General features: G+C 47.9%; 2 protein-coding genes across 7 annotated transcripts in view; one reads left to right on the top strand and one right to left on the bottom strand.

Annotated features, from left to right (window-relative positions):
* The first annotated feature begins 2,727 nt into the window (after positions 1-2,727).
* ISL2 (ISL LIM homeobox 2) lies at positions 2,728-8,636 on the top strand. Its single transcript, XM_006044407.3, has 6 exons — positions 2,728-3,009; positions 3,905-4,094; positions 4,353-4,615; positions 6,400-6,683; positions 7,288-7,455; positions 7,851-8,636. The coding sequence occupies exons 1-6, from the start codon at positions 2,952-2,954 to the stop codon at positions 7,965-7,967; spliced, it is 1,080 nt and encodes a 359-aa protein (XP_006044469.1). The 5' UTR covers positions 2,728-2,951; the 3' UTR covers positions 7,968-8,636.
* A 6,185-nt stretch (positions 8,637-14,821) lies between these two features.
* The window catches only part of SCAPER (S-phase cyclin A associated protein in the ER), a 414,652-nt gene continuing 406,957 nt past the window's right edge, over positions 14,822-22,516 (bottom strand). For all 6 annotated transcript variants that reach the window (XM_044933045.2, XM_025271383.3, XM_025271385.3 and 3 more), the window contains 3 exons: positions 20,162-20,353; positions 17,244-17,295; positions 14,822-15,244 (listed from right to left, as the gene is read on the bottom strand). In XM_044933045.2, coding sequence (XP_044788980.1) covers positions 15,141-15,244; positions 17,244-17,295; positions 20,162-20,353 — 348 coding nt within the window. In that variant the 3' untranslated portion in view covers positions 14,822-15,140. The remainder of the gene's footprint in view (positions 15,245-17,243; positions 17,296-20,161; positions 20,354-22,516) is intronic.

Below are 22,516 nucleotides of genomic sequence, written 5' to 3'. Positions count from 1 at the left end.
TCAACTGTGGAAAATTCTGAAAGAGATGGGCATAACAGACCACCTGACCTGCCTCTTGAGAAACCTATATGCAGGTCAGGAAGCAACAGTTAGAACTGGACATGCAACAACAGACTGCTTCCAAATAGGAAAAGCAGTATGTCAAGGCTGTATATTGTCACCCTGCTTATTTAACTTCTATGCAGAGTACATCATGAGAAACGCTGGGCTGGAAGAAGCACAAGCTGGAATCAAGATTGCCAGGAGAAATATTGATCACCTCAAATATGCAGATGACACCACCCTTATGGCAGAAAGTGAAGAGGAACTCAAAAGCCTCTTGATGAAAGTGAAAGAGGAGAGTGAAAAAGTTGGCTTCAAGCTCAACATTCATAAAACTAAGATCATGGCATCTGGTCCCAACACTTTGCAGGAAATAGATGGGAAAACAGTGGAACAGTGTCAGACTTTATTTTTTTGGGCTCCAAAATCACTGCAGATGGTGATTGCAGCCATGAAAAGAAAAGATGCTTACTCATTGGAAGGAAAGTTATGACCAACCTAGATAGCATATTCAAAAGCAGAGACATTACTTTGCCAACAAAGGTCCATCTAGTCAAGGCTATGATTTTTCCACTGGTCATGTATGGACGTGAGAGTTGGACTGTGAAGAAAGCTGAGCACCGAAGAATTGATGCTTTTGAACTGTGGTGTTGGAGAAGACTCTTGAGAGTCCCTTGGACTGCCAGGAGATCCAACCAGTCCATTGTGAAAGAGATCAGTCCTGGGTGTTCTGGAAGGAATGATGCTAGAGCTGAAACTCCAGTATTTTGGCCATCTCATGGGAAGAGTTGACTCATTGGAAAATACTCTGATTCTGGGAGGGATTGGAGGCAGGAGGAGAAGGGGACGATAGAGGATGAGATGGCTGGATGGCATCACCGACTCAATGGACATGAGTTTGGGTGAACTCCGGGAGTTGGTGATGGACAGGGAGGCCTGGCATGCTGCGATCCATGGGGTTGCAAAGAGTCAGACACGACTGAGCGACTGAACTGACTGACTGACTGACCCCATTTTACAGATGAGGAAACTGAAGGTCAGAAAAGTAAAATAACATGCCTGAGGTCACAGAGTGGCCACGTGCAGCCGTATCTACCCTTACTCCCCCCTCCTAGTTCCTCAACCCCGTTTATTTTCATAGACACGTTATTCAAACGCAGCATTCTCCCCACCCCGACGTGCTCCACATACACTGAGGGTAAGTGCTGTTTGGGGCGCTAAGTGGCCAAAGACTCAAGAAATGGCATGTTGGCACAGCAGCTGGTAAGCCGTGCTGAAAAACCGGACAGTGAGAAGACCATACGTTCCAAAGATAGTGGCGGTGGTTAAAAGTCTTACAAGCCCGACGGGGCTACCACGTGAAGCGCTCAGCACAGCGCTGGCCGGCGGAGGGGCGCTCGCAGGCCGTGAGGGGACGGTCCTCGGGGAGTGAGTTCAGTGTGCGCTGAGGGTCTAGCTCCAGCTCTCAGCAAAGCCTCTTCGTGCGTACTTGACTGCACCCATTTCCCGGCAAGCAGTCCAGAGCGTGAGGCCGACAAGCCTTACGTTTTTAGCAGAAGGGCCGCGGAGCTCCACCGTGCCCTCAGGCCGACGTAGGCCGGATCTGAGATTCCCGTGGAGACATTTTATGCCTAGGAGCCCACCTGCGCCCCACTCAAGCGTACACCAAGTTCTTGGTACACCTTTTAATGGGAAAAACAACAACAGCCACCCTGGTTGGGTAAATGTGATTTATAATTCATGGGCCAGTCTTTGAACCCTTTCAGACAAAACCCACAGCAATTTCTTTGAAAGAAAGAAATGCCTGGACTTTGCTCAGAAGTCGCAGGTTTTCTAAGGAACGACAAGCCACTGCACAGATAGTAAATCACCCTGCGCACCACATTTGTTTCTAATTATTTGCATTGCAGTTCGTTTGTGAAATAAAACAGAAGAGTTTATAAATATCGTTTATTCTGGAAGTGAGACACACATTCGACCCCAGTCTTGTTCCTAGAAGGAACTGTGCTATTCGAGTGGGGGAAAAGAATGAGGGAGTCAGTGTCAAATTACACCCCCGCCTCAAATGCAAGTCAAGGCTGGAGTCTGGATCCGGCGAGGGTCTTCGGATTCTGCGTTCTGGTGCTACCCACCTAACGCTCCAATTCAGAGTTTTCCGCAGGCTGACGGGTGGGGAACGTCTAAACAGTTTACCCAAACCCTTAACCTCTCTCTCTCGCTTGGACCCTGAGAACAAAAGCGTCTGAGAGAACGCTCACCGGCTGGACGTTGAAGGTCTTGTCCAAACAGACCACCTTCTTTCTCCCCAGCTCTCCTCACAAGAGAGTGAATTTTTTTGTTGTTGTTAATGAAAGAAAGGAGCATTTAAAAGAGACACCCCCGCCCTTTACTCCCCCAGGTATTCATCACCCTGCTCAAGCACGCCTAGGGAGACCGCCCCGCAAGTCTAAGAAGAAGTTCAGAGCTGCGGCGGTCGCGGAGACAGCTCAGCAGTGACGCAAGATCCAGCCGGGATAGCCCCCGGGACCAGAATGAGGATCCTTGTAGGTTTCCGGGGAGGGGGCCGCGCTCCATTGTTCACTCTGGGCCAATCAGGGTTGGCTCATTTCCTTTCAGCCAATCCCCTGTCACTCCCGCCTTCCACCCACCCCGCCCATCAGCCCCCAAGTCCCTAACACCTCCCCCGCATCCCCCGAGGTTCTGGGGAAGCTTCGTGACGCCACAGGTCCCGCCCCCAGCTCCGGCCACGGGCGAGTGCGTGCTGACGTCATGCTGCGTGCGGGCCGGTGCGGAATCGCTCCTTCAACTCCTCGGGGCAGGAGGAGTTAGTTAGCAAAGAGCCGAGGCTGGGTGCACGACCCTCGTCCTTCTGCCCCTGGCCGCACGCTTTGCGCACATCTCTTTTCTGCATGGTGGATATTATTTTTCACTATCCTTTTCTAGGTACTATGGGGGATCATTCCAAGAGTAAGTCTTTCTCTGTATATGTGTGTGGTGTGTGTGTGTGCGCTCAATATGCAATATTTCTAATGCAGAACAATGTTTAGCGGATTCTACAAGTGGCTTCTATTTGACAGGACACTGAGAGAGAAAAAATCAAAACGAATAGATTTCCCTGCAGGACCGCTTATCCTTTGGAATCCTGTTGTTTTAGTTTATAATTAAACATTCTTTCTCAAGCCTGCTAGGCTGACCTCGGGCTGTGAAATCTGCTTCTGTTTTGCGCTAGGGCAATAGTTTGATTTAGGGATGTGGGGTTTTTTTTGTTTGGTTGGTTGGTTTGCTTGCTTGCTTGTCTTTCGGCCTTTCAAATAAGGAAGATTTCTTTAGCTTGATCTGGGATGTTTAAGCTAAAAAAAAGTCAAAGAGGATGAGCAGAGACTCCGCTAAAAGCTGATGTGTCTGTGTTGGGATAGAAGGGAGTCGCGGAGAGAGGGAGTGTGCGGACGGAAATGCCAGAACATCACCGTTCAGTATTGATGGGGTGGCGTCCGCAAGGCTTAAATGTCTATTTACCCTTTCTTCTCACTTGTATCTTAGCTTTTAGTTACAGGAGATATCAACAAAACGCCTGTGTCCAAGTGAATGTAATACCGTAAAAAAAAAAAAAAAAAAAAAAAAAAAACCCAAAAAACTGAGGAGGGGGTGGGGAGAGACTAAAAACCCTCACAGATTCAGAAGATTGTGTTTTTTCGTTTTTTTCGTTTCCAAGTATCTGGACCTTTGCAAAGCCCATTTCCTTTTTATCTTGTGGTCCCAATTCTTGAAAGAGAGCGCGAGCGGGTTGGGTTAGGGCTGGAGCGGCCCCGGCCGCGGTCCGGGCAGCCAGGCCTGATGCGGGCTCCGCGCCCTTCCCCGGCAGAGAAGCCCGGGACGGCCATGTGCGTGGGCTGCGGGAGTCAGATCCACGATCAGTTTATCCTGCGGGTGTCGCCAGACCTCGAGTGGCACGCCGCCTGCCTCAAGTGCGCCGAATGCAGCCAGTACCTGGACGAGACGTGCACGTGCTTCGTGAGAGACGGGAAGACCTACTGCAAGCGGGACTACGTCAGGTGAGGCCCGCAAGTGTACGGGCTGAGCCACTGCCCGCCGGGGCCGAGGCTTGAGAATGGCAGGCCGCCGGCATGCCCCCGCCCCGAACGCGTGCCGCCACTCGTCTCCCGGCCTGGGAACCCCCGAGGGCTGGTCCCCGCAGCCACCCTCGCGACCACAAAGCCTCCTGGGCGCGCGTGCCCTGGGCGGGTAGCAGCCCGGCGGGCGAGGCCGGCCACAGGCCCTATGCTGACAACGCCCGTGCCTTGGGCCCGCAGGCTCTTCGGCATCAAGTGCGCCAAGTGCCAGGTGGGCTTCAGCAGCAGCGATCTGGTGATGCGGGCGCGGGACAGCGTGTACCACATCGAGTGTTTCCGCTGCTCAGTGTGCAGCCGCCAGCTGCTTCCCGGAGACGAATTCTCGCTGCGGGAGCACGAGCTGCTCTGCCGCGCCGACCACGGCCTCCTGCTCGAGCGCGCGGCGGCCGGCAGCCCGCGCAGCCCCGGCCCGCTTCCCGGCGCCCGCGGCCTGCATCTGCCAGGTAAGCCGCTTGCGGCCGGCACTGCGCCGCCAGCTCCGGGGTGCCGTGCACATGTGGGTGTGTGTGTTCTTAGACGGGTGCTTGTGCTCGGACGAAAACTTGTCACTTGGGTGTGTTTCCGTTTGCCAGCATTGTGGGGGTTTCTGGGTGAGTGCAGAACTCTGCTAGGAACGTGACGGAGTGTGTGTTCGTGTGTGACCGGGAAAATTGCGTGTGGGTAAACGTGAGCTGGGGTTGTGTGTATGAGTGTTCGGAATTGTGGAGATTGTGTTCTCAGGAATGTGTGGGACACGGTAGTAGTAGGAGGAGGAAGGTAAATGACAACGGGGCATCCCAAGTGGTGACTCTAAGGACCTTATACTGGGAATTTTAAGCAGTCTGTGTGTTGCCTGAGAGGAAGGACAGGTTTGCCTGGGGGTATGTGTGTAAGGAATACAGTTCCCAGCCTAGAGCTGGGCCCAGGCAGGCAGAAGTCCACCTGCACAGCTCTGAAGGCTCACCAGCCAACAGAGAGCGAAATGTCTGCGTTTTTCTTTTGAGGCCCAGTCTGATGAACAGTGTAGCCAAACGTTTCTTGGTGGGAAAGAAGTGGAAGCACAGTGGATTCAGGGATAATGGCAAACACCCCAGGGGATGCTCTAGGTCATAATCAGGAGATGGCCAGAGACTGGTTCTAAGTGTGTGGTTAGCCGTTGGGAATGGTGACTCCAGCTGAGCAGCTACCAGCAAGTAGCCACAGACCTGAAGCATCAGTCTGCAGACCAGGCTGAGCCTCTGAGTGCTGTGTGCTCGAAGGGATTGAGCTTTCGCTGGCCCTCTCTTTAGTATAGAATGAGGACATTGAGTTAGATGAACTATTTGTGAATATTTATCCAGACCTAGAAATGCCTGGAAGGGGATATAATTTGAAACAGTGCGACTTGTATCCAAGGGTAGGTAGACCTGGTTCAGATGGGGGTGTGATGCCAGTGTTGAGTGAACCCTGGTCTCCCTTTTGTTTGTTGAAGGTTTCCGGCCACCGGAATAGGGTCTTAACTAAGTACCTGACTCTACCCAACCTGGGGTTGAGGGAACCCAAGGCCAAGTGAGGAGAGTGCCAGCGGTTGTAGGCCGGCCGGGAAAACGGCCGCTGGACAGGGAAACTAGAGCCTTAAGAAAGGAGACCCTGGGGCCGAAGTCCAAGGGCTGTTAGAAAGGAACTGTTCCAGGTCCGGGAGACCCACTCCTGACCCTAGGCCAGGTCTTAATGACACACGGTCTGGCCCTGTCCGAGTGGCCCCGGAATCAGGGAGACGGTCTCTTCGGGGACTCCCGGGAGAGGCAGACAGGCCCCCTTGTCCCGACGCAGCGCGGCGCTCGGGCCCCGTACCCTTCCAGCGTCCCAGGCGCCCCTCCTTCCTCTTCTTCTGAAACTGCGTCTCTTCCGGAGGGCTTCCCTCGTCCCGCGGAACCCTTGCGGGTGTTCCGAGGGTCGGGTAAGCGGAGGAGGCACAGCAGGGTGCAGCCACTTCTGTCCTGCACAGGCCTCACTCGGAACTCCCAGGCCCTGCTTGCTCTGCGGGGATCGCGGCGGGGAGCCCGGTGGAGGAACTAGGGAAGGGACAAAAGTGCACACCTTTCTCCAGATAGGGCGAACAGACAGAAAGAGAGAACAGACGAACCAGAAAACGAAATAAACTGAAGAAAAGACAAACGAGATCGGGCCCCGCGGGGCTCGGCCGCCGCGGGGCGGGGCGCAGGGGGAGTGAGTGGCGGCCGCTGGCTCACCTCTCGCTCCCTCGCAGACCCGGGATCCGGCCGGCAGCCTTCGCTGCGCCCACACGTGCACAAACAGACCGAGAAGACAACCCGCGTGCGAACCGTGCTGAACGAGAAGCAGCTGCACACACTGCGGACGTGCTACGCCGCCAACCCGCGGCCCGACGCGCTCATGAAGGAGCAGCTGGTGGAGATGACCGGCCTGAGCCCGCGGGTCATCCGCGTCTGGTTCCAGAACAAGCGGTGCAAGGACAAGAAGAAATCCATCCTCATGAAGCAGCTGCAGCAGCAGCAGCACAACGACAAGACGGTGGGGGTCGGGGGGCTGGAGGGTCGGGTCGGGTGGAGCCTCGGGTTCCCTGCATCGGCGCTCCCTTTTCTGGGCCGGCTTTCGGGAGATCCAGGGCGGAACTGTTTACTCCAAATAGTGTGTCTTTGTGCTTTCAGAGCGAGGCTTACCTTGGGGTTGGAAGGCATCTTAATTATTGTATCTAAGGTCAGGTCTTCCCCAGCCCCAGCGGTAGATCGGAGTTGGGGTCCGGGGCTCAGTTCGGAGCCCAAGGCAGCCTGGTTTCGAGCTCCAGCAAGTAGGGGCGGGTTGTGTCCATCTCTCAGCGGGACTCGGTTTGAACACTTTCCCTCTGCAAACCCGGAGAGGGGGTGGGATGCAGCCCTCGCGTTTTGTTCCCTTGCGGTGTTGGCTTCCAGCACTGAGGCTGGCCCGCGGTGGCTGTTTTGGGGCCCGGGGTGTCTTCCAGTGGAGAAGGCGGGCTCACTCGGCTGCTGCGGACAAGTGCATGCCTCCCCAGTTTCAGGCTCCAAATCATGTGCCAGGGCCTGGGGTCCTGGTCTCAAAGGTGGCGGGAAACGCAAGACCCAACTCTTCTGCCTCCCCTCTTCTGCTTGTTCCGCAGAGCCTCCAGGGACTGACCGGGACGCCCCTGGTGGCGGGCAGCCCCATCCGCCACGAGAGCGCCGTGCAGGGCAGTGCAGTCGAGGTGCAGACGTACCAGCCGCCGTGGAAAGCGCTCAGCGAGTTCGCGCTCCAGAGTGACCTGGATCAACCCGCCTTCCAGCAGCTGGTGAGGACCTGCTCTACCCGCCGGACGGCTGGACTCCGGGGGAGGTGGGGTGGATTTAGTCGCTTAGCCAAGGTGGGAAGGGTTGGGGGGCTCTCAGGGGAAGAAGGGCTGGGAGAAGGGGGAGGTTGGTAGCTGCAACCTCACCCGGCCCATAATTGGTTCTAAACCAGGTCTCCCTGGATTAAAGCACCGGGAGGAGAGGTCGAGGGATTAACCCACCCGTGCCCCCGCCCGCCCTAATACTCTTGCGTGCGCCTGGGGGCCGGGCCGACTTCTCCAAGGGCACGCTCCCAGCCAAAGACTTGTCCCAAGGATACCTAAGGGAGCTGGCGGCCCGGGAAAACCAGCTTGGGCACGTCTTCACCCGCTCCTTCCCGGTGTCTCCCCTGCCCCAGGTCTCTTTCTCTGAGTCCGGCTCCCTAGGCAACTCCTCCGGCAGCGACGTGACCTCCTTGTCCTCGCAGCTCCCGGACACCCCCAACAGCATGGTGCCGAGTCCCGTGGAGACGTGAGGGGGGACCCTTCCCCGCCAGCCCGCGGACCTCGCATGCTCCCTGCATGAGACTCACCCATGCTCAGGCCATACCAGCTCCGAAAACTCTCTCGCCTTTGTAATTATGATTGTTGTTATTTAAAGAGAAAAAGGACTGAGAGAGGAGGTCGGGACAGCCAAAATCGCCTGGATGCAACCTGCTTTCACCAGACTGGAGAGCGCCGCTCCGAGGACTTTTATTTTTACAAAACCAGAATTTGGGTTGACTAGAGTTAGCTCTGCCCCCTCCTCTCCCTCGGTCCGCGGCGCCCCCGTCCACATACCCACCTGTGCGTGGAGCTTGCGCGGGGTAGGTCCCGCGCCCGCCGAGCCTCGCGCTCTCCCGCGCGGACCGTGGGTCTGCCTCGGCCCGGCCCCGCGCTTCCAGGTGGCTTCGCCCGCTCTCTAGCGGGGAAGAGGACGGGGGCAATCCAAAGGAACAGACACTCAATCCCCCAAAGCGCATGATTGCCGGAAAAAAGTAGAAACGAGACTTTCCTTGAAAATGTTTTAAATTATCAGTCGACGGAGGACAGAGTGTGTGAGCCTTTGCCGAACAAAACGTAAGTTATTGTTATTTATTGTGAGGACAGCCAGTTCATAGTGGGACGAATATTTTGATCTTAATAAAAAAGAAATAATAACCCTATGCGACGCTGCTCCTGTGTGCTGTTGGCGCAGCGGGAGGGCTGGACGAAGGCAGGTTGCAGCTTGGAGCTTCTTTCAACGAAAATGACACTCGGCCCAGGGCCCACGGCTCGTGCCCGCGCCTCGCGCGCCGCTGGCCCGCGTGCTCCCGCGCCGCCCGGGGGCGGGCCCGGCGGGGATTGGGCGTCGCGAGGGGGGCGGGGCTGCGTGTCTGCGCTCCCTGCGCCCCATGCGGCCCCGCGAGGCCCCCCGAAGCGCTCGAGCGCCCAGCCCCTCGCGGAAGCCTGCGCGCCCCCTGCTCGTTCCTCATCCCTGGCGTTTCGCTACAGAAGCCCGCGGGGCAGCGGGGTGACTGTTTGGGCGGGAAACCTGCGATGATCTAATGTCTGCTGTTCCGCTTGTTGGGGCTAGCGGTTCCGTCTCAACCTTGCCTTAGCTCCCGGAGCCGAACCCAACCTGGAGTTCTTCAAGGTCCTCCGACTCTTTTCGGCCCGGTGCACTCGGGCCCTACCTGCGTGCGGTTCTCTTCCCGCGGGTCTGGATGTCCGAACCCTCAGATCCAGAACCCTCGCTCGCCTGCCACGCGGGCCCTGCCACCGAGCCACGAGGCTAGCCCGCGGGTCCCGGGGTGGAAAAGGGGGACCTTGACGGCTCATCCTCGGCGCTGTCCCCAGTGTGGATGCGCGACGTGATCAATCTCGCTGCATTTATTAATTCCCCCGTCTAGACAGAAGAGAAGGCCGGGCGGCGGCTCCTTATCTGAATTTGGCATCACCTGCAAGCGATACACTGAAGGAGCCACAACAAGCCCCCGCTAGGATCGCGGCTGCCAGGGAAAATAAGTCCACCCAGAACCAGTCTGGCGTGTCGTTGGTTTATTTTCTTTCCAGACCCGAAATGCAGGGGGCGGGAGCTGGCTTGGGTGGGAGGGGGCTGGGAATGGCCCCTGGATATGCCGTGCCCAGGTCACTTGGTGTGACATTTCAAACCCCTGCGACTTGTTTTCTTGAAAACTGGCTTTAGTGATCGCAGGAAATAACCGGGAGATACTGAATCTCTAGCAGGCCCCCGGGCAAGCACACAAAAAAAACGGGAGGCTCAGGTTTTACCCTTCACAAATATTTAACCCTTTGGCAGCCTGGGATACTTCTTTTCCTAGACCAGCCCTCACTTGGACTCAGAAAGCTGCCAGCCTACTAGTGATTCCACTACTCTTGAAAGATCTCTGGCATTGTCCTACCAAGTTAAAAGAACCCAAAGGTATATCCTTTGTCCAGGAATTGTTTTGAAAGAGGGCAACGCCCTTACTATTGTTGCCATCTTAGCTCAGGTAGGGCCTGGTAAGGGAAAAATGTGTCGGAGGGGGCATCTTTGGTCGTTGGACAGAGAAGTTGATGCCTGCTGTTAAAAAGCCATGGGCTGCTTGGATGGCCAGAGGCCACTGTAGGTGTTTCAGCTGAGCTGTTGGCGGAATTCTGAAAGCAAATTTCTCCCCTTCCCTCTGCCCCTCCATTAGAAACGGGAGGCTGGCAGCAAAGCTGGCAATTACTGAAAGAAAATGGGAGGAGGTGGGAAGATTGGGCCACATTTATATTTTTCTTCCTGAAAGTCAAGGAGATGCTAGCACAGACATTAAAGAGACTATTCTTCTTCTTCAGGATTTAGGAAATGGTGCTGCAAACTGAGAGATAAAGGGAGAGATATTTAGGGTTAATGAGGACCAGCTTTACCTCTCAAGTGCCCAGAAACGGTTTTAATAATCAGGGGTAGAATCTTTGAGGGTTTGTTCCCTTAACTTAGATTCTTCCCTCCCAAACAGAAATACAGATATTTCCTTTTACCTTCTGGTTGGCCACTGGATGGGGGCTAAACTTTCAGAAGTCTTACTTTTAAAAACTTTTGATTGATCCAGAATATTGGGTTTTGTCTTTTTTTAAAAGGAAATAACAGGTTCTTGAATTTGAAAAATGTCATTATGGTTGTTAATTAGCTTTGAATTTTTGCTTTTGACAGATTGCAGTATTTTAATGCTACATCTGCCTATCTAATTACAGTCACTTCTTCCTTGGCCATCCATAGATCAAAAATCTAATTCCTTTTTGGATATTTATATGAGTGTGTCTGTTTTTGAATATTGGGAAATTATTCTGATCAAAGTGGTTACTGTGTATTTAGGATACCTGTAGCTATGTGTTGATGTTGTTTAGTCGCTAAGTTGCATATGACTCTTTGACCCCATGGACTATATAGCATACCAGGCTCCTCTGTCCATGGGATTCTCTAGGCAAGAATACTGTGTGGGTAGCCATTTCCTTCTCCTGGGGATCTTTCAGACCCAGGGATCGAATCTGAGTCTCCTGCATTGGCAGGCAGATTCTTTGCCACTGAGACACCTGGGAAGCCCTGTATCTGTGTGTACTGCTGTATAAAACATCAGAAGCTCTTCTCCTGTAGTTTGTTGCTAGCCACCCAAAGGGGCACATTGTTTTCCATGTGGGTTTCCAAGAGTAGAGTTTGACTCTAAAGCCTTATTATGATGGACCCTGGTGAGGTGTCAGATCTATGGTTGGTTAGTTACATTAATAAATATCAATTTTACTGGCTCCCAGGTCATCTTTAAACATCTTCTGTAATACAGTAGGGATTTCCTTGTAAATTAAATTACCTGTAACAATTACAAGTGTATTTTATGCTTACTGAACTTTTAAAGTGAGATACCCAGTTGTGTAGTAAAAAAGTCAGTTCAATAAAAGAGGCCATAGGGTGGGAAATGGGAGTTAGTTATTTAAGTAGATTCACCTTAGAATAAGATTTTCTCAGCAGATTTATCTAATAATTTGGGTAGCTCTATGTAATTGAAGCAGGAAAGAGATTCCCAGAGATGGAGAAGTTTATGGTTACCCTACCACAAAATTTAATACATATTGAAAGGCTACACAGTTCTGGGAAATTCAAAGTCCCTGTGGCAGTATTCCCAACGAACTTTAATTTTTAATGGGTTTTGTAACAGAAATCAGCCTTTCAGTTTTGAATATGAAATAGCTTTAAAGCTTAGTTTTGTCAGAGCTGCAAAGACTAGGTTTAAGTAAGACATTGTCTAAGATTGTTCTCTTAAAAAATGTGAGATTCTGCCACTGCTGTCTGGGGGAGGGCATAAGCTGCCACACATTTAGTTAGCTGTGTTTTCCCCATACAAGTATTCACCAAAGACAGCAAGGGAATTTGCTTGAATAGCAGCATGCTAGAGATGGGAAAGAAAGAATGAATAATAAACTATTTGCAGAGGAGTCCCAATGGACTTGTGATAAAAGCAGGAAATTCAGAGAGTTTATTAAGCTGATGTAGGGAAGATTAGAGGCTTTTAAATATGGGTCTGATTGATGTAAAGGTAAACTTTCCTCAAGATACTGGCATTCAGTGCAATAAGGAGGATTGTGTGACCAATTACAGGCTAGCACCTTGTTGATGGAGACTGTGCATGGAAGATGCTGATAAATGGAGTCAGGCTGAGAGCAGTAATAGGAGCGAAAAAGGGCACAGAGAAATACTCCATTGGGAACCAGATGTGGAGTGCTGTGGGGGAGTGGTTCAATTTATAAAGCAAGTTTGGCGCCTCGCAGAAATCACGCCAGAAAGGCTAGAGTGCTAGGTGAGTCCATCTTTTGGATCCGGGCACTGCCCGGTCGATAAGGTCAAGGGCTGGTGAGAGAGTGGGTCAGGGAGTGAGCGGAGGGGCAGGAGTTGAGAAAAGCCGAGAGTTTGCTCAGTGGGAAACAGGATCTTTAAGGCGGGGGGTGTCATATGGAAGGCGGGAGACCTCTGGGTTCCGGATGTGAGAGCAGGGAGACGGAAGTGGAAGAAGAGGGGTAGTTGAGGAGTAATCCCTTCCCAGAGTATTGAGACCCAAGAATTCAGAGGTTGGCAAGGAGCTCTGGAAGAACTGGTCCAGGTAGCTTCTTTCCTGGGGAAGGAAGGAAGGAAAAATGGTAGAGGAGGCGAGTTCGGACCTAGGTTCAGGGTTCGAGGCTCACAGCGCCCCCGACTGCCTGGAGCGAGGGAGAGGCTCCGGAACTCGGCAGGAAGCCACGGCCCCGAGATCGTGCTGGGCTTCGGAAGAACTAGCCGCGTGGAGCTCCAGGCCAGCGAGCTGCCGCCCAGAGCGGGAAGTTCGGTTGGGCAGGCGTTGGGCGTTCAAATGCCGCTGCTCTCGGGCCTCGGGCGGCCTTTTCCGTTTTGGCTCCAATTCTGGGCTTTAAAGCCCGGGCGCAATGGTTACCTACGCTCCGGCTGGGCCCAGTCGCATCGTCAGCTTTACAGGCTGGACACAGCCGAGGCTTTTCGTTTCGGCCCAGCGGGTCCACCTGTGGCCCCTGAGCCTCAGGGGACCGGTGACCTGGCCCCCGCCCCCAGGAAAACGCCAGTGGGTGGCACTCGTCCCCGTAGATTGGAGCAAGATGTGCCTGCGCTCACCTGCGCGATATGCTTTCCCCATCCTGGGAGAGTTTAGAAGTCGTAAAACCCAGGGGAGTTAGAGCTTCAATCATTCTGCCCCGGCGGAGCGCGCAATAATAAAGTAGGGAACTTGAGACCTCCAGAAACCGCGCGGGTCGGGAGTCACCCCCCCGAGGAGCCCCCGGGCCCGATCCTCGCAGGCTCCCCAGCCGGGTGGGGCCGGGGTTTGTCTCAATCAAACCTCCTCCCCTCCCGGACGGGGGTTGAGGGCGGGGCGGGCCAAATGAGACCATTCAATTAAATGTTTTAATTGCGAATTCTGGTATGGTTTCTGGAAGGTTAATCACAGCTGTCTCAATTATTTATGGCTTTTTGGCAAATTTCCGACCAGATAAGCATATTTCTATTGTGAAGCGTCTTGTAGGAAATCGTATAAATATTTGATTATTCATTTCAGCTACAAGGATTCTGCATCCACGCCCCAAGATGCGGGGAAAAGCGGAATTTGGGAACGCCCCTCCTGGATGGGGCGCCCCGGGCAGCGGCGGGTCGCGCAAGAAGCCGGCCGCCGGTACCTGGCTCCCAGGCCCTCTGGCCACGGAGCAGCCCCGGGCCGCCGGCCGGAGGGGAGGTGCGGGCGCCAGGGCCGAGCTCCCTCGGCTTCCCGGTGTGCGGCGCTCAGCCGGGCCGCGGCTCGAGGTGCTTCTGCGCGCGCCGCGGCGAGGGCCCCGGGCCCTGGGTCTGGCGCCCGGGTCCGAGTCTCCGCCAAGCCCTGGGAGCGGGCTCCGCTGGAGCGGGAGGGGTTTTCCCCGCCCCGAGCCCGAGCCCAGCCGGGCCCCGCAGCCCGAGCGCGCGGAAGACCCCGGGGGCCGGGCGGTAGGAGCACAGAGCGCACAGGGATTGCGTTTACTTTCTTTCTCTTTCGTTTGAAATTGGACCTCTTTATTTTCTATTTGCAAAGAAGTAAAAACAGCGTACACATAACTCGACAGACTTGGGAGGATCCAAAAATAAGTGTCCTGAACAGGAGGTAAGTTTGCTTTTAACAATCCGGTGTAACTTCCGTATTTTCCGTCCCCTCCGCCCCCAGTCTTGAATCTTATAGTATTAATTCCAATCCCCCACCCCCCCAATCAGATCTTTTTTCTTGCTAATGTTTGATCCTTATCTGACAGAAATAATTCCCAGTATCACTCAGTGAACGGCTTAGCACTGACCGTCGGCTTAAGGTGGAGAAACGATGAGAACAACATATGAAAAGGTCAACATCTCCTGGCAGACACTCCTCCCGTTCAGCTGTGAGCCATGCACAGGAGTGAAAATGTCTATTCAGGACCTTTGTGATCATCTGTTTTATTTTTACTTCAGCTTCATTGCAGTTATTTGAGAAAATACTTTAGAGTGGTTCACTATGTTTGATCTTTTTTGGATCCCTAATTTTTATTTTGGAGAATTTCAGTTCAGCAATCCTATTTCTATAGGAGACTCTCGATATTGGCCGCTGGCAAAGTTTAGGCAGACAAATGGATAAAATGCTCTGAGTTAATTTCAGATAGCTGCTAGAACATATTATGTAATTTAGAATGTTAAATTGTTACAAACATCTTCTACTCAAACCTAATAAGGGAAATTTAAAGCAGGTTAACTTTTAATAAGTCTTTAAGATACTTCCAGAGTTGGAATTAGTTTTTCTTTCAAATCTGCATTGCCTTCACAAGAAAAGTCACCACTGCAAACAGAATAAGTTATTTTATTACAAGAACAAAACAGACTTGCTAACTTTTTGTCTAATTTCACCCATATTACAAATGCAAAGTATATATTATCATAGGACGTAAGTTACCAAACTCCAAACTATTGTGCATAAATGAAATAAACTCCCAGAATTAGAAAGAACATTAAAGTATCTACAGTCTTTATAAATAGTGTAAAGTATATACCATATCTACAGAGTATAAACATGTGAAAATGAACTTCTTAAGGAGTAGTTACAATGTTTTGAACAATTTAAAATATTAATGAGGGTACTCAAATACACAACCAACCAAAACCTTTATTTTTTCTCTTTTTTTAAGAAAAACTGTCGAGCTTCTTCCCAGGCCTGCTGAGGAAATCTGTTAGCCAGTTCAAGATAGTCTTGGGAACCAAGGCATTTTCCTGAGGGGGGAAAAAGAAGAGAATAGTAAACAAGTTAAAATCTTCAACATTTAAGACATGAAAATTATTTTGATATCTGAGTCCAAAATGGAGACATACACTTCAAATAAACCACAATGCAAATTTCAGTAAAGGTAACTCATCTATATCTATAGTATGAAATATATAATATATATTTTAATTACAATCTATTCCATGCTTCTAAGCTACTCAGACATACACTATATATATAATGTTTAACCTCTAGGTAAAACATTATGAAAAACACCGTTTTTGGACTCTGGAATAAGAAAATAAGTATGGTGAACAAAATAAAACCCGGATTCTTCCTTAGCAATAAGAATGTGGTGTGTCAGGAGCTGCTTCACATTAGAATTTAGAGGTTCACCTGGGCAATGAACTCAAAACACCTTGAAACATGTTACGAGCACATTCTAAGCAACAGGGGAACAGATGTCCAGGTGCAGACTAGCGACTTAGCGTGGCATCATCATTTTTGAAAGTCAGGCAAGCATATTATGAGCTGTCACCAGTATAGGAATGACTTTTCTAAGCAAAGTAGGGAGCCGTTCCCCATTTGCTGTTTTGAAGATTAATCCCATAGTAAGTGGGGAAAGCATGAAAGTCAGAGAAGATGATCCCTTGGAAAAGAGAGGTTGAAACCAAGCAGATAGAGGCAGCCCTGGGACATGCCTGACAGATAGGCAGCAAATGGTGACTCATCCTTAGGTCAGGAGGAAGAGGAAGAAAAAGAATGTCTATGCTTCTTACCGGCCAAGAAAAAAGAAAAAAAAAAAAACCCAAAACTGCTGTACAATTAAAAATAAATACATTAGAAGAAGATTTCTCTAGGCATTTTCAAAATTTAAACCATTGTTTTTAAGATATAGAAACAATATGATTTTTTCCCTAGCCTCCAACAACTTAAAAAAAGGCTGTGACTGAGTCAGGGCAGAAGTGAACTTGCACACTAATTCTGACTTAGGCAAATGGTGCCAACTATGATGGTGACTTGAATTTCTAAAAAGGGGCATAGCTTTCTGTTTACTTGTGAGTGTCTGAGCCAATAAAACATGACATTTTCTCATGATACTATTACTGTTTTAGTTATATTCTCATTTATGTACTTTTCAGCACCTGTCCATTGTAAAGAACTGTGAGACACACATACACCCCCTGCCTGGGGTGACCTCCTCCTCCCCCAAAGTGAGGGCTACTGAGTGGGTGCCCCAGAGGATCTTGCTGGGACTAGACCTCTGGCCACTTTAAAGACTATCAAACTAATGGAAGAATTGGGGAAAATCTGGATGAAGGTCTCATTAGTCAGAGATGCTGACATGACAGTCAGACAAAGAGCAACTTGTACTTCTCAATTACAGTGTGGGTAGCAGAATATTTAAAAAAGTAAAAATGCACTTGAAAATTCTACATCTCAGCTCTGATCACAGGACTCACCTCAGCAGAAATGCTACAGGGAAAAACATTTTTTTGTAAATCTTTTGGCCCCTGAACTGTGCTCTTTCTTCATGTAAAACAATTTTACAATTTTTATTTTCAATAAAAAATTCAAGTGCTTGAATTTTAGGGGAACATATGGGCTACTATCAATGACAATTTTATTCTGAACACCGGGAGGGAACTAAATATGTAATTTCAGCATTTATGTGAGTAATGTAGGCCAATATTAATGATCTAATTGTCTCTTCTATTACAAGGTAGCTCTTTAGTAATTATTCACCATTTATTATAACTTGCATGAAGTGAATATAAATTATATAAAGATGTTTTGTGCTTTTCTTTTACTTCCATGGATTTCTCTGTATATTCTGATACACTCATGTTTGATGACAAAATCAATTTCTTTATTCTCTGAAATATACTTTGTATCTGAACTTCAAATATTTTAGGTGATGTAATAAATTGATTTCTTGACAGTTACAAAGGGTAGAGTGAGAAATGTCCAGCTAACACATGACATTTAATTTCAGTAGAGACATACCTTTGGGCTGATAAGACTGGTTATCTGCCTGACCTGAAGTCTGGGCAAAATCCTGTGTAAAACGAGAAAAGTGTTTTTATATCAATGCTACAAACAGAGAACTTTGCTGAGAGTGGCTTTAAAAATGCCTCTGAATTCTGAGATAATTATTTTTACCATGAATACTTTGGAACCCCAAATATAAAAGCTTAAGAAACTGATGTTATGTAATTCAGGTTCTCATATTTAAATCAAATAATGATGACTCAAATCTAAGTATCACCAACGGCCAGGTTGTTGCCTGCTGTGGAAAGTATAACTTTGTTTTATATCTAACAAACTGAATTCTTTAGCCAAATACTGTCTTAAAATATCGACAGACTTTTAACATTAAACAAAACCCACAAGTATAAAAGCCCTTATGTATTCTGTAGCTACAGTTTTTAAATTGAAGTATAATTGACATACAATATCATATTAGTCTCAGGCATGCAGCATAGTGATTCCATATTCATCTACATTTTAAAACGGTCAGCATGATGTGTCTGGTTATCAGCTGTCACCATACAGTGTTACTATATTATTGACTGTATTCCCTATGCTGTACGTTAAATTCCTATGACATTGATTTTATAGCTGCAAGTATTTTGCCCACCTCCCCATCCCACTGTCCAGACCACCAGTGCTCTGTATTTGTGAGTTTGTTTCTGTTTTGCTATGTTTGTTTCATTTTTTAGATTTCATATATAAGTGAAATCACGTGGTAACTGTCTTTCTCTGACTTCTTTCATGTAGTATAATATTCTTAGGTCCATCTATTCTGTAGCTAAATCTTAAAGTCCAGCAATTTTACTCTTCGATGGAATATGAAAAAGGTCATCTGTAATATGTGAAATTTCAGGAACCTAGGACAAACTGCTAGCTCTTATTTTTAATATTTTCTAGTGACTACTAATAATCTAACACAGGGGACCTTGAAGAATCGTTATATAAACGAAAGTCCAATGTACTTTCATTCTCTTGAGCACAATAATTTATAGAAAAAACCAAACTTGTTTTTAACATCCTATCCCAAATAAGCATTATAAGAAATTTCCATGCTGCTGCTGCTAAGTCACTTCAGTCGTGTCCGACTCTGTGCGACCCCACAGACGGCAGCCCACCAGGCTCCCCGTCCCTGGGATTCTCCAGGCAAGAACACTGGAGTGGGTTGCCATTTCCTTCTAGTTATTTATAAAATCTGTGCTAAAATATATGGTTAATGTGTTAAATTATATTTAATTGTGTATTAACTATAATAGAGAAGAGTTAAATTAGAAGTACTCTGAGATCAACACCAGATGAAAATACTATATATGAGCCTTACTTTAGATTCTGATACCATTTATATTCCAAGCAGTTGAAAAAATGTAAGGGACTAAGATGGTACAGCTACAAAATTGTCTTTGCTCGATAATCACTGTCTTGGTTGAGGCCTCTGTGCAGGCCACAAAAGGCTGCATGTCATCTCTGGAGGTCCCTGACTCCCTTTCCTTTCTTGCTTTACTTTTCTCCACAGCATTTAACACAATCTGACATGCTATTTATTTTGCTCATTTATTTGTGTTTTGTTTGACTCCCCCGACTCTAAATTTCAAGGCAGGAATTTGTATCTGTGTTGTTTGCTGCTGTATTTCCAGTGCCTGGAGCAGTGCCCAGCACACCAGAGGTACTAAAAATTTACCTGTGGAATGAAAGAATGAATTTTAAGATCATGGTCTTAAAATTCTCTATAACGTATTTCCTTTTTAATCCTAAGGCTGTAAGAATATATGAAGACTCCTATATGTTGATATGATGGTTATATAAAACTTCATTAAGATTTTAATTATTAACTGTAAGATTTTTTTGAATATATATACCCTACCTATAAATCTGAATATTTTTGATAAATTTTTTTGGAAACTGGAATCTAGACTCAAAAAGAAATAAGCTGAAAACAAAACATTTCTAAGCATAATTGATCTAGTGTGTTTTATTAGCTGATTATCTAACAGAGGATAGTTTAAGAAATGTAAACCACTTCTAAGGTGAAGAAAGCTTGGGGGATCCTTTAGCCATCCCAACCAGCTGGGCACTGTTACACCCTTTTAAAAGTGATACATGTATATTAGCCAGAATAAGGAACAATAACAATACAAAGTTCTGCTTTCTGTTTCATTATTAGGAACAGAAAACGCTGTCTATTAAGCATATGTGTGTCATGCAACAAAAACATATTGGCTTCAGGGTGCAACATTTGAAAAAATAATGGCAGATTTTCAGTAAATAATGTCATTGTGTGAGGACAGAAAAGAAATAACAGGATTAGCTATTAGCAACTGTTAAAGAATAACCAAATTGATTCTCTATTGTCAGATGACTGGGTTAATTTAGATGTGGAATTACTGCTTTGCTACAGTACTGATTCTGATTCGAGTCCTACAGAATTTCTCTGTATCAGAAAAATATAAGGCCATAATTAAAAGTTTTAGATTTGAGAAAAAGCAACAAAATGTTTTTTTTCTTTATACACACGTGTGTATATACATATGAATATTTATTTAAAAATTTAGAAATAAATTGCAGTTTTAATCTTTCTTCAGCAGTCATTATCTATTCCCTATAAATAGACAAAAAGCAAGATGAAGTAACAGTTAAAGCCTTAAAGAAGTCTATTAAAAACATTTCCTTAGTACAGGCTTAACTGGAAAAATACCTTTTTCTTGAAATCCTTCGAACAGAAATTATATACAATACTTAAACCCCAGTTTTACCCCTATCTTGACAGTCGAGCACATAATAGGTGAAATCTGGGGGTAGTGTGGATGGCAAGGGTAAACAGCTGGTTCACTTTTATTTTTCAGTCTCATCAGCTTTCACACAGAGTAAGAGAATTTGGCATAAATATAGAAAGGTACCTGAATAAACGTGGCCAGTAGAACACAGCTCATCTCTTGCTCCAGAATGACCTTGTTCTGAAGGTTGTTGTAACAAGCAGCGATAAGTGACGGGAACAGCACTTTGATCAGCCGTGGGTCACTGAAGTACTGGAAGGGCAGCTGGCAAAGCTTCTGCAGTACTGTGGGGTGGCGGCCGGACTGCACGATGACCTGCAACGGAGGCGGAACCCCAGGTCAGCTGCCACAGAGCCCTGGCCTGCCCCATGTCCTGCTTCCTCGGCCAGCAGTACCAGTAAGAACCACGGAAAACGTGCTGAAGAAGTGTAAGGAGGGGAAAAAAATACTCCTAACTCCTTATCAGAGCTTAATTTAAGTGATATTTGAAAGGAGCAGAAAAGAAAGAAATCTCATTTCCTAACTTAAGGAAAAGATGCCAAAAGTCTTGCATCCATTTAAAAATTCTTATAATCCACGAGGAACCATGGATTCATCACGGACAGAGGATGCCCACGAAATGGATTCAGGATATGTGCACTACTTTAACACAGCGCCTCACCCTTCGCGCTTCCCCTTAAAGCAAAATAGCCATATTCCTTAAAACCTGCCAAGAGCTCACTCAGAAGACAGACACCCTCTCCTATACCCTCCCACTGTAGTCTTCCCCTACCCTAGCTCACGGAATATATTGAACACAGATCAATTTATTCCATATGCAGACAAGCCCCTGGAAAGAAAAAAGGGGTTTGTTAGGGGAATGGGAACAGTTTCAGCCAAAAAAAAAAAAAAACCTCCAAAAGTTCCTTCCTCCGATCCATACTGCTTATCTGTGTTTCCATCAGTGCCATTGAGTCTAAAAGGAGAATTGTTTAGATAAACGAGACTGTTGTCCTGAAGCAGTCTGGGTTTACAACTGTGTACATTTTAAGAAATGGGGCAATGCAGTTAATGGGCTTGCAGGGAAGCCCTCCGAACCTACTCCCTAGGCCTATATGATAAACTAAGAAACGTTAAAATCAGATCTGTTTCAAGTAACCTTGATTAGACTGTTCTAATATAAAAGAGCTGGGTGACCCGAAGCCCCACTTCTTGGTATAGGAGGAAGCTCACAGAAGGTTAGGAACACTGTAAAATCTAAGGTCAAGACTGTAAATTGTACTTGGAAAAACACAATTTTACAGGTACACACCCAGACAGGACTGCATTCAAATTAAAACCAGAAGGACAGAATGAAACAGCAGAGGCAGGAGAAACATAAATTATAGGGATTTACAAGTTTTCAAAGTACTTTTAACAATACTTTAAGAACACACTCTCAGATTGATAATGCAGTTTGGTTTAAGAACAAAATCAACAAAGTAATAGTTCACATATTTTAGTTCAATAGCTAAAATGACATCAAAAACCTTTAGAGAATGTTGATAGGGACTTGTTAATACCTTCAAATCCAGCAGGAATTTTAAAGACTTGCAGTGTGACAATTCAGCACATGGCTATGGGCTGCCATCCCTGACACTGGCTGAGAAAAATGTGCCCCTATCATCCACTTTATTGATAAAGCATTTACTTAAATCTTTATTTTAATTATTAGCTACAAATTTTGTCGCACAGCCAAATGATCATCACTTCAGAATTTATAATGATACCATTATTAGAAGCCTCTTTTCCCCCCTTTGGACAAAAATTAAGAACAAGTTTTTTCTTTGGAACTTCACTGTTAAAATGCTATTACTGGAAGACTCACTAATTGAAAAGATATTAAACTGGACAGTCTGGCTGGCACAGGCACAATGTTAAACTCAAAGATGGCGACTCCTGCTGCTGCTGCTGCTGCTAAGTCGCTTCAGTCGTGTCCGACTCGGTGCGACCCCATAGACGGCAGCCCACTAGGCTCCTCTGTCCCTGGGATCCTCCAGGCAAGAATACTGGAGTGGGTTGCCATTTCCTTCTCCAATGCAGAAAAGTGAAAAGTGAAAGTGAAGTCGCTCAGTCGTGCCTGACTCTTAGCGACCCCATGGACTGCAGCCTACCAGGCTCCTCCATCCCTGGGATTTACCAGGCAAGAGTACTGGAGTAGGGTGCCATCGCCTTCTTTGTGGTGACTCCTGGATCCTGGTAAATCAGCACAGAACATGCGATCTTAACCATAACTTATTCCACCTGGACTCCTGACCCTCGCTGAGTGGGTGGGGGAGGTCAGTCCCTTGGGGGTCAGTCCCCTCTGGGAACAGAGCTGGCTATGAGTTGCCTGTTGAAAAAGTGAGTTTACAGAGGTCACCAGCAGGGTAGTGAGATGACCTGTCAGAGGCCACTATCTTTAAGTCCCTGACTGCAGAAGACACAGCTGGAGGTTGGCAGTTTGGGTGCCTGGGGGTA

Source organism: Bubalus bubalis, chromosome 20, assembly GCF_019923935.1.
Source record: "Bubalus bubalis isolate 160015118507 breed Murrah chromosome 20, NDDB_SH_1, whole genome shotgun sequence".
NCBI classification, from domain to species: domain Eukaryota; kingdom Metazoa; phylum Chordata; class Mammalia; order Artiodactyla; family Bovidae; genus Bubalus; species Bubalus bubalis.
Note: the sequence above shows the minus strand (reverse complement) of the source record. Positions and strands in the feature narration are given on the sequence as shown.